At 45.5% G+C, this 15646-nt stretch overlaps 2 protein-coding genes across 2 annotated transcripts in view; both read left to right on the top strand.

The window, feature by feature from the left end:
* The window catches only part of tmem102 (transmembrane protein 102), a 192541-nt gene extending 182848 nt beyond the window's left edge, over positions 1–9693 (top strand). The window contains exon 7 of the transcript XR_013934593.1: positions 9596–9693. The gene's annotated coding sequence lies outside the window, so the exon portion shown is untranslated. The remainder of the gene's footprint in view (positions 1–9595) is intronic.
* The window catches only part of fgf11a (fibroblast growth factor 11a), a gene marked incomplete at both ends in the record, with an annotated part of 128748 nt that overhangs the window by 73896 nt on the left and 39206 nt on the right, over positions 1–15646 (top strand). Inside the window, one exon of the mRNA XM_080451525.1 lies at positions 14368–14471. Coding sequence (XP_080307651.1) covers positions 14368–14471 — 104 coding nt within the window. The remainder of the gene's footprint in view (positions 1–14367; positions 14472–15646) is intronic.

Raw genomic sequence — 15646 nt, 5'->3', positions numbered from 1 at the left:
AGAGGCAGCACAGCAGTAACAATATAGATTCAGATGAAAAAAAAAAAATAGATACAGTCAACCGTAGTGACGAGATAACTAAGAGTCAAGAGAGATGCAAAAAGGTGAAGAAACAATATCAAACTAGAAAATGTGCTCCTCGGAGCACAGGTCTCCGCCAGGCGAGGTGGTAAAACTGTTCCTGATTAATTCTGTCTTACCTATTTATATTACATATTGTGATGTCACGTGAAGCTTGACCAATGTTAGGTGTTCACAGACGGACGGACACACACACGGACGGACAGAGGGTAAAACATACTCTCCACCATGCCTTCGGCCTGGCGGAGACAAGTATCAATAATATACAACAGTATACAACAGGTACAGTATATACACTGTACAGTATCAGTGAAGAAAACAACAATATCAATACAATTTGAATATTGATACAGTATCAACGACATGCAGTACATCAGTAACCGCACTTCACAGAGTCAGTGAAGAAAGAATATGGATAACTGTGACATACAGTATCCATGCAAACGACAAGTATCAGTACAGTATTCAGTCTTTTTGTGAAGGACCTGGGCCTCCTCAGAAAGAACATCCTGAGAGAGAGAGAAAGAGACAGACAGACAGACAGACAGACAGACAGACAGACAGAAAAGAGAGAAAGCGAGTGAGAGAGAGAGAGGCAGGTAATTCTTGTCCAACTCATAAATGCTGCACTTTTCATTCAAGGTGGATTATTTATTCACTTGGGGTGCATGGTGGTTAGTTGACTGAGTGACATTATTGTAATTGAGCATCAATCTCCTGCACAATCATCTATCTGCCTCCATGGAATATTGAAAGGGGAGAAATGGCTGCGTGGGCATATTGTTTGTGTGTGCTGTTCGTGTGTGTGCTGTTCGTGTGTGTGTGTGTGTGTGTGTGCGTGTGCGTGTGCGTGTGCGTGTGCGTGTGCGTGTCTGTGTGTGTGTGTGTGTGTGTGTGTGTGTGTGTGTGTGTGTGCATATGCGTGCATTTGCGCATTCAATGCACACGTCCTTGTAAGAGGTTTTGCATGCATTAACGGGTGCATGCTACTGTGTTTGTATGCACTCCATGGCATGTGCGTACATTCTGTACAGTATGTGTGCGTGCATGTGCATTTAGCGTGCGCGTGCGCGCGCGTGTGTGTGTCTCAGACTGACAGGCTTATTTCCCGCTGTGTCTCGGGTTCTTCCCAATGTAACCTGGCCCCTGGAACTCAGTAATCTGCTTGCCTTTCATTTTCATTTCATATTCCATCCATGCTACTGGAAGTGTCTAAGCATAAACTCAGGAAGAACTGCCTAGAGCCCTGAAGGAAGTTATGTTGATGCTGTGCACATCTGTTTACTGGGCATGAAAACAGTGTTGTGATTGGCCGAAAAAACTGGTAGTCCCGCCCTAAAGACTAGTGGTTCATGTCAAGGCCAAATTAACCACTTAAATCCCTGCATCCTTATTGTGGGGAAAGCTTTTGCAGAAAATAGCAGTTCGATAAGCTCACAACGCGTCGCATGTGAGCTTGTCAAACTGCTGTTTTCAGCGAAAGCTTTCCCCACAATAACAGAAAACAGAAAAGACACAAGTGTAGAGCCCTGAGGGACTGTAGCTCCGATGACGGATGCACGCTTGATGACGCCAACGACTGTGCAACACAGCAACAGAGATATAAAGCGACAGAGCGACAAATATGCGGTGTATCTTTGCATCGTTGTATCTTGCATCGTTGTACCTTGTAGCGTAAGGCCTAGCAGGAGGACCATCTTGCCGTAAAGAATAATGGCCACGGACCTCCATCTGAAAACGATTTTGTGCCAGCTGACCGCCAGAAGAGAAGATTTGTGAAATAGCTGATGTGCTTGTGAATAGCCGTAGTATAAAGTAGGGTTAAAGCGGTCGGAATGATGGTGGGATAAACACATTTTGCCGGGGGCCCCCTGGAACACTTTCAAGGACGCCTAGGAGTCCCTGGACCTCACTTTAAGAGCCATGCACTGCTATAGGCTGTACTGTAGCTCCTGGTGAGATGAGATAAGGCTGTAGGAACGTGGTTACCCTGTACAGTATCAAACAGTCCCCTGCTTTAGACAGCTGGCCTGGTTGAGTGACTCTCACTACTGAACCTCTATGGAATGCATCATACTCCTTCACTCTGTAGACGGTCATCTTTCTCTCTCTCTCTCTCTCTCTCTCTCTCTCTCTCTCTCTCTCTCTCTCTCTCTGACACGCACCCTTCATCCCCTCCCGCCTTACTCTCTCTGTCAGTCATGATGACTCATCCTCCACCTACAGTACATACATCCTCCCTCTTCACTCCTAAAGTCCTATAACTCAGAGTCCGTGCGTTTGTGTAATTGTGTGTAGAAAGTGTGTACACCTCGCGACAGCTGTACGTGTGCTAGCAGGGAGAGAGAAAAAATCAATCAGCTGCAAATGGGAGAGATAATGAAGAGAGTAGTGTTCATATCTGACTGGAAGGACTGTCTGGCTGCTTCCTGACTGGTTTGAGCCCGGACCCTCAGGGTTCCTTGAGGCGGGGGTACCAAATGGACCCTTATCATAGGTCCATAACTCTGTGAGCCTCTCAGAGTTACGGGGGTCCTTGAAATTCTAAAGTTTGAGAACCACTGTCCCAAATGAATTGCTTCTGCAGTCACACGCACTCAGGCCCTCGCAACGTAAAACACACATTGTAATTCATCCATACAGGAGGAGGAAGACAGAGCTGTAGTGAAAATTCAACACAGCACAGCTATACGCGCTGATTTATGGCACGCTCTGCGACAGCAAAGTGTTCGGACCCACCACACGGCAACACGCCACTGGAGCGCAAGCGCGCACACTAGGGGTGGAACACGTATTCGAACTATAATCAATGACAATCTTATAAAATAATTGATTGGCCATGTTATTATGGGCGAAAACATTGCAAAAAAGACTTGCAGCCCTAGCGTAGCGTACCCCCTCCTTCAGACTCGCAAACACAGAAACTTTTTCCAAAGAACAGATGACCGCTCAAGTTGTTTAAAGGACACAGCCTCGCAAGGCAACTCTCCACTCCTCCACTTCTTCACCCCTCCCGCCTCCCCCCCACTCTCTCTGTCTCTCTCTCTCTGTCTCTCTCTCTCTCTCTCTCTCTCTTCTTTTTCTCCATCCCGCTCAGTTTTTTACCCTCTCCCCTCCCTCCGTCGGACAATTAAGTAGAGAGGCCAGGGTCTGGCTGGGGGCCGCTGAGCCTTGGCCCCTGGCCAGGCATATTACACACGGCTGCCGGGCGCCTCTGCCAGTTAATTGCTCATTTTACTAAAGCCGTCCTGTCTTATCGATCCCCCCCCCCTCCCCCCAGGCGGCCACCATCCCCCTCACCCGACCCGCCTTCACACACATGTCAGCCACACGCCCCCTCCCCCCCTCCTCCACCAGGCACCTCTGATACCAGAGGCTGCTGGACTCACTCACCGCGCCACGGCAGGAGGGAACGAACAGTGACCTCCTGAGGTCAGGAGGAGAGATGGAGCCCTGTACGGGGGCTTTTTCACACGGGGAGCTACACTACGCCTACGTACCGGCTTGGATCTGCGGGGGTCACGCTGCGCTCTTCATGCCAATAGTTGAGTTTCTATGTGTCATGTAGGAAAAAAAGTTCAACACATCACAACTCTGGCAGTAGTGGAGTGTGAGACGACCACGAATGTGACGTTTTGATGGGGTCGCATCCATAGATATTAGAAACCTAGATACCTCATTGGCCTCTGCAGTTCATTGGGGCGACTTGTATCGCAATACACGGCGGCACTTCCGTCTTCCGCAGGGAACCTGTCACTCAAAGTGACTACTGGCCAATCACAGCGCTCACAGTGCGTTGACTACTGGCCAATCACAGTGCGTCTTTTCCGGGACTTGTCAGTGCAATGGTTCTCAACCAGTGGTCCGGGAACCACCAGTGGTCCTTGGGGGGGTTCCAGGTGGAACCCAGCTAAATGATGGAGAGTTGATAACCAAATGGACCCTTATAGATCTTTAAATCTTGAGTATAACATTTCACACTGTCAAGAGTCAAATTGTTAAACATCTGCATTACTTACTAAACAAGTACACAATTAGAGAACGTAAACAATTGTTATTTTGACAACATCTCATCGAACAATAACATATTCTACGTTTTGGGTGTGAGAGGCTAAAGCTTATCAAACGGTGTTCCGTGACTCAAATGCTGAATAAATAATGGACCTTGATATGAAAAAGGACCATGTCTCTTATTTGAATTTCACAAATAGAGTGTGGAGTTTGCCAAGTTCCAACTAACTAGATGCTGCGCACAGCTGCTGCCTCTTAAAGGGTTAAAAGCTGGGTTACAAAATGACCCGCCCCCACCTGCCTCTGATTGGCCTACCGAACTTCCGCCTCTGTGACGCACACGGCAGCCCTGCGGAAGCAGGAAGCGCGCCCGAGATTCAGACGCTTCAGAGCCGAATGAGGCGTCTACCTTTATATGTCTATGGTCGCATCCCTACAGCAAGCGGGCTGTAGGGATGCGACCCCATCAAAATGTCACGCTCGTTTGTATTACTTTTATTAGGTGCACCAGTCACTTCCAGGGGTCAAATGTGTCCGTGGCAGGACATGTCCGTGGCAAATCTTTGATTATTATAATTCTTCTTTTTTTTCATTAGAATGTTCTTAGCTTGGTCATGTAAGCCCTGACTGCACTGATAAAATCCAATTACGAAATCCCAAACACTGAATAGACTGAGGGCCAGATAGGGCCATGATGCATTGATGCCAGTATACAGTTTTAATTTAATTTAATTAACGCAGAAATACTATTGCTATAAATTGTGTAGCACATTGGCATAGACAGTATGGCACCTTAGGAGTCCACATACATTTAGGGCTAGATCGATGTGCTTCTGGTAATAATGAACTACTTGGCAAAAAATTAAGGTGGACGAAAATGTCATCACAAGCCGGCAAGGTGATGACCCCTGGTCACTTCCCATGTGAAGTGACCTTACTTCTGGTGTGGGAGATGGGGTAATTTATTTTGATTAATAAAACATTTGAGCCAATGTTAATACAATATACTTAGCACATCTGCAGTGGTTTGGAGGTGGTCTCCCTGCCTGATTTATACTTAATTGTGTGCCGGTGTCTCGCACCAAAAATACACGATTACACGTGACACGTGAGCTTTTAGATCGACTATTACCGTTAAGCATGCATCAGGCCAGGATGCAAGAAATGACCTAATGAGAAAGGCAGAGTCAGCAGTTCAAGAAAAGGAGTCTGCAGCATGAATCAGGGATGAGGGAGACAAATGTGAGGATGAGAGAGAGGAGTTTGTGATAGGCTAGAGGAGCAGCTGGCACGCAGCTGATGGACACTCAATCACCGTGTCTCCCCCCTCTGGTGGGAGGTCAGAGGTGTTGGCTGACTCTCCTCTCCTCTCCTCTCCTCTCCTCTCCTCTCCTCTCCTCTCCTCTCCTCTCTTCTATTCTCTTCTCCTATTTTCTTTTCTTTTCTTTTCTTTTCTTTTCTTTTCTTTTCTTTTCTTTTCTTTTCTTCTCTTTTCTTCTCTTCTCTTCTCTTCTCTTCTCTTCTCTTCTCTTCTCTTCTCTTCTCTTCTCTTCTCTTCTCTTCTCTTCTCTTCTCTTCTCTTCTCTTCTCTTCTCTTCTCTTCTCTCCATTCGTCCCATTTGACTGTGGACCTTCAGTCTTGGCTCCTCCATGTGTTATTCAATAAATCACAGGAGAGGAAATTAGATGGAGTTTGTATTTTTGGGGGTGGGATTGTGAGTCTGAGTATGTGTACATTGTCAGTGCGTATGTTGCTTGCATATACATAGCCAATAGGCATGAATTAATTAGTGTGTGTATTTGCCTGCACACGCACGCAAATGCGTACAGTACTGTGAATATTGTGCTTTTGTCATATTGTTTCACACATTTGTGTGTGTTGTCACTGCTGTTGTATCCCACTGACTCACCTGCCAGTGAGGAGGACGTAGAGCCTTCGTCCTACTCCTCCCGCCCATCACTCCCTGCTGACAGGTATACCGCCCCAACCCGTAGGAATACGTGCAGTGACAAATACCACCCTTCCCGCCAACACGAGCCAATAGTGTTTGTGTAGATGCTCGACAAAGCCCGATGCACCACAGTGGATTCGAACCCACAACCTGTGGTGTTGGGCAGGCACTTTACCACTGTGCCACCTGAGCGCAGTGGTAGCGTTTTTCCACTTTTTACCCCACATTTTACAATGTGTAAAAAAAAAATTACCCCACATGCTGGACATACAAATGCCATACTATACAAGTGATGAAGGCTAACGTTGAATGTGACACATTCAGTAGCCGAATGAGATCCATTCACTAGCAAGAAAACAATAGCCACAATACTGCAAGGCCACACTGACTGGATGATAGAAGATAGATGACGAGACGCAGCAAGGTGCTGAAATTGATCGCAAAAGATCAAGGTGCGGAAGACAAAGACACAAAAACAAAAGAGCTGAGAAAGAAAAGTAAAGGCACTGAGAGAGTGCCTTTGTTTTTACCACTGACAGAGAACGCACTGAGAGAGAACACACAGAGAGAACGCACTGACAGAGAACATGAGACGTTAGAGAGAACGCAGTGAGAGAATGCGCTGAGAGAGAACGCAGTGAGAGAATGCGCTGAGAGAGAACGCAATGAAAGAGAATATAGTGAGAGAGAACACACAGAGAACGCACTGACAGAGAACATGAGACGTTAGAGAGAACGCAGTGAGAGAATGCGCTGAGAGAGAACGCAGTGAGAGAATGCGCTGAGAGAGAACGCAATGAAAGAGAATATAGTGAGAGAGAGAACGCAGTGAGAGAACGCACTGAAAGAGAACTTAGTGAGAGAGAACGCACTGAGAGAGAACTCACTGAGAGAACGCACTGAAAGAGAACATAGTGAGTGAGAACGCACTGAGTGAGAACGCACTGAGAGAGAACGCACTGAGAGAGAACGCACTGAGAGAACGCACTGAAAGAGAACATAGTGAGAAAGAACGGACTGGGAGAACGCACACTGAGAGAGAATGCAAGAGGGAGAGACGAACAGAGGGAGGGAGGAAGAAAGAAAGGGGAGGGGAGCGGCTTCAAGGTGTGTACAATAGAGAAGGACTTGATTTCACCAACATTTATCCCTTTCAGTGTCTCTATCCCTCAACTCTCCCCACCCCCACCCCCTCTGTCTGTCTAACTCCTTGTATGTTTCTTTTTGCCGGACCCAGGGGGTCTGGCTTACATGAGGCTTTGTACCTGTTTCGTCCATACATGGGCATGGTCACTTTGTCCTTAGGCCCCAGCCATAAAAGTCTGTCCCCCTTTCGTCCATACATGGGCATGTTTTGTACCTGTTTTCTCCATACATGGGCAAAAAACAGGTTTTGGTCACTTTGTCCTTAGGCCCCAGCCATAAAAGTCTGTCCCCCTTTCGTCCATACATGGGCATGTTTTGTACCTGTTTTCTCCATACATGGGCAAAAAACAGGTTTTGGTCACTTTGTCCTTAGGCCCCAGCCATAAAAGTCTGTCCCCCTTTCGTCCATACATGGGCATGTTTTGTACCTGTTTTCTCCATACATGGGCAAAAAACTGGTTTTGGTCACTTTGTCCTTAGGCCCCAGCCATAAATGTCTGTCCCCCTTTCGTCCATACATGGGCATAGACACAGGCTGACACGTCATGTGAAGTCTGGGTCTGGCAGAACCAGGTCTCCTGGTCTTGTTCTATAACTCTGTGCAGCACGCAATAACACCTCTTCACAGGGGCCACATTGAGGAATTTGTCAAAGATTTGACAAAAAGGAAGAAAGGAAGAAAGGAAGAAAGGAAGAAAGAAAGGAAGAACGAAAGGAAGTGAGCTTGAACAAAACACATGGGACACAGAGATACAAGAGAGCCAGCCAGCTATAGCCAGCCAGACAGACATAGATAGACAGTTTCAGATCCTGATTTATACTTGCGCACCCAAAATAACCGATTTACAAGCTCACAACGCGCCACATCCCCGACGCGTCGTGAGCTTGTAAATTGGCAAACGTTTGGTACAGGACACTGTTGTAGGACGGAGCATAAATCAGGTAGCCTATAAGAATACAACAGGACAAAGATGAATGGAAGCATACAGGATTATACTAGTTTAATTTGAACGGCTGAATGTCAACAGGGAGCAGGGGAATTGGGAAGGGAGAAACTAGAAATAAGACATAGTATAGTATAATATTTAATACTCCACTTCATCTTATAGGCAAATGTTGTACTTTTTGCTCCACCACGTTTATTTGACAGCTTTAGTTATTATTTACTTGCAGATTTAGATTATTAATAATGAATACAATTATTAATCAAAAATCATGTTTAAGATCTAATATTTGCATAATGAGTACTTTACTTTAGCTACTTTACGTAAGAATATTTTTATGCTAATACTTTTATAATACTTTTATGATGAGTACAAGAGAGAGAGAGAGAGGGAGAGAGTGGGGGAAAGAGATGGATTGACTGACAAGAAGGCAGATAGAGAGAGAGTGGGAGAGAGAGATTGTTCATGGGGGAGAAATCAGTGGGTGAGGGAGAGGTTATAACCTACAGAGAGGACAGAGGAGTGACGATGGCTGTCTCTGTCTGCACTCATCAACTGTCAGCTGTCACTGTTCACCGCTAAAACTAGGGACGCCAGTGACACTGTCTCACAGACAATGCGAGTCCCTTGTGCTCTACATTTAAGCTGTGCTGTGTGGTATGTTTCTGACAGTCACAAGGCCTGAAAATGTAAGGGGTCATCACAGTATTTTACTGCTCATTGTTACAGGAGAGCTCAGAGGGGCGGCCATCGCTGAGAGCGTAGTGAGGGTGCAGAGAGGTCGTAAGCGCTGGTCTGGTCAACATAGTCAAAGTGTCCCTGAGCAAGACACTTAACCCCTATAACTGCTCCCTGAGTGCTGTACTCATAGTGCTCACGGCTCTTAATAATTAAGAGCAAATATACCCCAAAGAAGGGGCGACAAATGTATTAATTATATTATAGAAACCACAGTACATATTTTATGTAAATTTTTGTTTTGAATTTTCAAGTGCTTATCTATAATCCACCTAAAAAACAATCAGCTCTCACTTTCCTGTTATGTCAAGCCTGAATGAAAAAGAAATCAAGCTTAAAAGCGATCCTAGTTTGAAAACTAAAACAGTCGCCTTTCTTTTCCAAAGATGTTATTTTCAGCTGAGAAATAGTGAAAATCCTTGTGTCACAACTTGTGTGTTCTGTCAGCGACATTTTGTAGCTCTGATCTTCTACTTTTATATGAATATGAAATGAAAAAAGAAACGTTCAGTGACCTAGTAGTCGCTGCGTTTGGTCACAACTGCCCGTGGTCACAGACAGATGGGAGCTGAAGCTGTCTGGGAACTGTGTCCTTGTTACTGCAGTAGTGACTCCTACTGGTTGATAAAAGCACCTGTTCAGCAGGGAGGGGGATCTGCACAAGATAGTGTGAACCTCCGTACACGCAGTGGTAGAAAAAGTACTCAAATGTTTTACTTAAAGGAGGAGTTCACCCAAAAAATGACTTATTTTCTATCAATTACACACCCCATGAAGCCTTGATTTCATGGATTTATTTTTGTTTTTGTGGCATTCCTAAGACAATAATTTGATTATAATAAATTTGTCCCCATTGATTCCGGTAGGAGACACAAATGCATTTGTGTCTCCTACCGGAATCAATGGGGCTAAATTTATTATAATCAAATAATAAAGGAAGGAATGCGACAAAAACAAAAATAAATCCATGAATTCAAGGCTCCATGGGGTGAGTAATCAATAGAAAAAAAGTCATTTTGGGGGTGAACTACTCCTTTAAGTAAAAGTAACAATACTGCAATGTAGAAGTACTCTGTTACAAGTAAAAGTCCGGAATTCTAGATTTACTTGAGTAAAAGTACAAAAGTATTGGTATAAAAATGTACTTAAAGTACCAAAAGTAAAAGTACTAAAATGTTTGAAAATAGCAGATCTACAAGCTTACAGCGCGTCGCGATGTATGTTTTATAATGTAATAATTTAGACCTGCAAAGTACTAAAGTTTTAAAATAATTGTAGTGGAGTAAAAGTAAAACATTTGCCTCTGAGATGTAGAGGAGTAGAAGTAAAAGTACAGAAAATTTGAAATACTCCAGTACAGTACTTGAGTAAATGTACTTAGTTACTTTACACCACTGCCTGTGACACTACGCTGTCGGTGGATCTGTGGGGGTTGGCAGCAACAACACGCAGTGCTATGGGGGGAACTCACAATGACAAAGTTGTGTGGAGAAAATGAAAAACAGCAAACAGTTCTTCAAGAACACTAGGACAAATGACTGATGGATGATTCACAAGAAAACACAAGCAAAATGCTCCAGTCTAGGAGAGAGAGAGAGAGATCCAAGGATCGCTACGTTTTAGAGATGCTCTTAGCAAACTGCTCCAAATCCCAGGGAGTGCCGCCTGAGCAGCGGCCCGTCCAGAAGTTCAACTTGGATGGCTGCTGGTCGCTACAGACAGATAATCCTCCCATTGTTCCCACGGACAGTACACCGAGCACCGCACTGCAGCAGCACACTGCCTAGGTCTGCTACACAGTCAAATCCAGAGTGTTCATTTAACTCTGAAAATGGCCCTTTATACTCTCTCTGAGTTAAATGACCATTATGGATTTTACTGTGTCGATGCCCTCTCTTCAGCTTAGCTCTGTGCCCTGCTATCCTTCTCTTCCCACCCTCCAGCTCTCCTCTCTCTCTCTCTCTCTCTCTGCATCTCTCTCCAACTTCATCACACGTTCCTCTCTATTTATTTATTTGTTTCAATGATCCCGAGGCACAAATTGACTCACGGCATTGATTTTGTATAGCGCTCGCCTCCCTTCATCTCTCTCTCTGTCTCTCTCTCTCTTGTCCTCCAGCCCCTCCATCTCTCACTCAAAAGACTTTTAATTGACCCAGTGGTCTCCTCTGTGGCTCACCATGTGTCTGGAGGAAGTGAGAGGGGGAGAGGGAAGTAGTGATAGAGAGGAAAACAGACAGACAGGAAGGCCTGCAAAGGAAGGATAGAGGCACAGAGAAAGAATGTGTGAGAGACACACAGCGAGAGAGAGAGATAGAAAGAGAAGACAAAGGAAATGGGTCACTCTTACTATCCAAGCGGGGAGTTGTGTAATCCGTGCGATAAGCAAGGCGGCTTTGATTAAGCGAGGAAGGAGGACAAACTCGGCCTCCTTTTCGCCACGGGACAGGGGCGAGGAGGATGGATGCCTTCCCCTGCTGCACCCCACTCCCCCCCCCCCACTCCCTTCACAGCAAATAGGAGCGAGAGAGACAGAGAAAAGAGGAGATGGGGGACAATGAGAAGTATGGTGAGAAGGAAAACACAACTGGACAAGAGAGGCTGGGAGGAATACTTGTGGTGGTGTGTGTGCGGCTGTGTGTGTGTGTGTGTGTGTGTGTGTGTGTGTGTGTGTGTGTGTGTGTGTGTGTGTGTGTGTGTGTGTGTGTGTGTGTGTGTGTGTGTGTGTGTGTGTGTGTGTGTGTGTGTGTGTGTGTGTGTGTGTGTGTGTGTGTGCGCACACAGAGAGGGAAGCAGCATGCACTCGGCTTCTATTTGTCATCTGGCCCGTGGTCGCCGGTGACACCTTGTTCATTTGCGAAAGCGGCTGTTTGAGATTCAAGGATCGATCGAGCAAACAGAAGCAGGGTCGGATGGTAGAGAGAGACGGGGAGAGGGAGAGAGACAGAGAGAGAGGGGAGGAGAAACACCAAGAGAGAGAGAGAGAGAGATGAAGGTGACAGTAAGCTGCTGTATACTTTTTCTCCACCTGTATCCTCTCCGTTAAGCTTCTGATACTGTGTTGCGTTTGTGCAACGGGGCGCCCAGACGGCAGATGGCGGGGCAAAATTACATTAATTTGTGAGATTCCCACATGTATCGTACCAATACAGTTTTTAAATTCCATTAAATTCCGCTCACTTCTAAGGTCTTCTAAGGATACAGATCTTTGAAAGAATCCTCTATAGATATTTTCTCATTCTAACACTGACCCCTCAACACTCAGAGGAACATTTTCATACTTCATAGTACATTGAATTTCACCTTGGAAAGTTTGGTTTCTTGTGACGTTTATGAACGTGTTGCCCCTGGATAAGAGGGTCAGCTAAATGCCCCAGATTTGTCTATTCTATTCTATTCAGTGACAGGGTAAAAACTGACGGAGGCTAATAAATTGGATTATTTAACCACATGAATCCATAGCATCCATCCACTGGGCATGTCATAATAGCAACATCGAGCTGTTTGCCCATTCCCTATCTGTAAATGATTTTCAATCTAGAACTGATGACTTTAGTTAGACTCAACGCCTCAGACGACAGTTTGATCGGAATCTGGATTCCCTTATAGATCCAAATGTCTCCAGAGTCAATCTGAAACACGTCTGAGAAGCAAGTTATTGTGACAGACAGCCACATCAGCACTTGTCTACAGAATACTAAACTCTGAATAAGTCTGAGAATTTACACACACAATGCTACAAAATGATGAGTCAGTTACAGTATGCTGTCTCCTTCCGTGGTACATGAGACCTAGATTAGCTCTACTTAATTTGTAAACAACATATTGCTAAATAATATCACAGTCTTTAAAGTTTTATGATTGAATTATGAAGCCGCGCAGTAACTGAAGGCTCTTCACGGTGTTTTAGATCAATATTAAATTACACTTTTGAACTGCATTGGAGTCGCTGGCGAACCGTGAGGTAAGCAAACTTTAGTGCCGGATCGAGAAAAAACAACAAACAAACAAACAACAGATGGAACAGTCAACAGCATCTGTATGTGTTAGCTCATAGTTCACAGATTGTCTAAAATGTTCAAACATAAAAAAGAAACTAACCCCAGGACCACTTCACCCATGTTTTGAGACACAGACCGAGTAGACAAAAATGGTACCATATTATAATGAGCATTAGTGAAGAGCAATTATATGAGGATAGGTTGAAAATGTGTGAAATGGTCCTTTGGGTGACGGGGAAATGAGAGCGACAACTTCACTACAGTACAGCTACAGTAACAGTTTTTTGGGTGAAATATTAGTGCAATCATCCTCTTTTGACAACTGTTAATGCTGTAGTGTAGTGTACATCAATAGAATTAGAAACACCGCTAATTTTCCTGTGTGCTCCAGCTAGACGGGGTCAGCACAAGGTGGAACTTTCCGATTCTATTTCTGGTCCACTCTGTTCTCCCAACCCGATCGACTGCTTTGGGGGCGTCGGGGTGTCACGGTGGCTGACCGGCCCGTCGTGGCGATGTGACTGTGAGCTGTTGTTGGGGGGGACGGACCTTGCGTGGCTTCCGCACAGTGGCTGCAAGCTAGGGGCCATTTTTGTCAATACCACTCAACTTAGCATGTCACTTCTAATAAGGCTCTGGGTTTTTTCGAGGGCGCCACGGGCCCGTGCTCAAGACTTCACGGAAGGGTGCACATACAGTATACAGAAACTGGCGAGTGCTTTCACCCGCACAGGATAGCAAGCAGAACTGACTTGGCGGCTACAGTACGCATGCATAAATTCAGAGATATATGGAAAGTGAGGTGTAGCGATGCTCACAGCTGGCGAAAAAAGGTAGCAACATGTGTGCAAGCCAGCCAAACACACACTCAAGCACGCACGCAGCCACGCACACACACACACACACACACACACACACACACACACACACACACACACACACACACACACTCACACACACACACACACACACACACAATGTGTGCAGGGGTGGAGCTCAGAGCTATGCAGACAGAGCATCCAAGGATATTGGGCAAACTGCATTACAAAGTGGGGTTTACTGTGCGGGATATAAGGGTACATTAATTTGAGGTAGGCTGGGAAACTGTCACTTTTTAATGTATTCCCTACGTTCTCCACGTAGCAGTGCACTCACTGCTCGCTCTCTCTCTTTCTCTCTCTTTCTCTCTCTCTCTCTCTCTCTCTCTCTCTCTCTCTCTCTCTCTCTCTCTCTCTCTCTCTCTCTCTCTGTCTCGCTCTCTCTCTCTCCACACACACACACACACACACACACAAATCTTTTTCTATTCCAGTCTTTGACAGATATACTACACGATCGGGATACAGGCATGAAATAGGAGAGACAGCTGGAAAGCAAGTGTCTTTTTATGCGACACAGAATCAATGTGAACTGTGTTTATGGAATGAGAGAATGACTGCTTTAGTAACAACACTCCCCCCTCCCCCACCCCCCTCTTTCCCTGTGTTTTTGCAGTGCAGTTCAACTTGATTCCTGTGGGTCTCCGGATCGTGGCCATCCAGAGCACAAAGACGGGGCTCTACGTCGCTATGAACAGCGAGGGCTACCTCTACACTTCGGTAACCTAACAGTTCTGTTATTGTCAGTGGTGGAAAAAAGTACTCACATTCTTCACTTAAGTAAAAGTATCAACGCTGCAATGTAGAAACACTCTGTTATTACAAGTAAAAGTCCGGAATTCAAAATTTACTTGAGTAAATGTACAAAGGTATTGGCATCAAAATAATAATAATAATAATAATAATAAATTGTATTTGTAACGCACTTTATATTTGAAACAAATCTCAAAGTGCTACAGGTTAAAAAAGAAAGAAGAAAACAACAATAAAACAGTGAAATGAATAAACTTCAAATCAAGTCAGCAAAACACAGTAGAAGTTTAAAAAGATAAAAACAACTACATCTCTATCTAGGCAAATGCCTTGTTAAAAGGGAAGGTTTTTAGGCCCCTTTTAAAAGTGTCAATGGACTGTGGTGCTCTCAGATGGTCCGGGAGGGCATTCCACAGTCGAGGTGCTGCTGAGCAGAAGGCCCGATCCCCCATGGTGCGGAGATTTGTTGTGCGGGGCTCGAGTGCGTTTGAGTTTCTAGAGCGGAGTGAGCGGGTGGAGCGGGTGGAGTTCGGGGGTTTGATGACTTCCTTTAGGTAGGAGGGGGCATTGCTGTAGATGCACTGGTGGGTGAGGAGGGAGACCTTGTACTCGATCCTGACGGAGATGGGAAGCCAGTGTAGTGAATGGAGGATGGGTGTGATGTGTTCGTATTTCCGCACTCTCATCAGGATCCTAGCAGCACTGTTCTGGATGTACTGGAGCTTCTGGATACTCTTGCTAGGGATCCCGATGAGAAGTGCGTTACAGTAGTCAAGCCTTGAGGAGACAAAGGCGTGGACTAGTTTTTCGGCATCTGGCAGGGTGAGTGTGGGGCGGAGTCTGGCTATATTTCTGAGGTGGAAAAATGAGGTTTTCGCTCGGTTCTGTCTGTGAGGTAGGAGGTGAACCAGTTTAGTGCAGAGTCGGAAAGTCCTATGGTGGAGTGAAGACGGTTGAGGAGAATGTTGTGGTCGACTGTATCGAAGGCCGCCGAGAGGTCCAGGAGGATGAGGAGGGAGGGGGAGCCAGCATCAGCCGCCATCAAAAGGTCATTAGTGACCCTGACCAGCGCTGTTTCTGTGCTGTGGGCTGAGCGGAAACCTGATTGAAAAGTTTTGAAAAGTTTATTGTGTTGGAGATGT

The sequence above is a fragment of the Gymnoscopelus braueri genome (genome assembly GCF_963280865.1).
Source record: "Gymnoscopelus braueri genome assembly, chromosome: 15".
Classification (NCBI taxonomy): Eukaryota; Metazoa; Chordata; class Actinopteri; order Myctophiformes; family Myctophidae; genus Gymnoscopelus; species Gymnoscopelus braueri.
The sequence above is the reverse complement of the archived record's forward strand: the minus strand, read 5'-3'. Positions and strand labels throughout refer to the sequence as shown.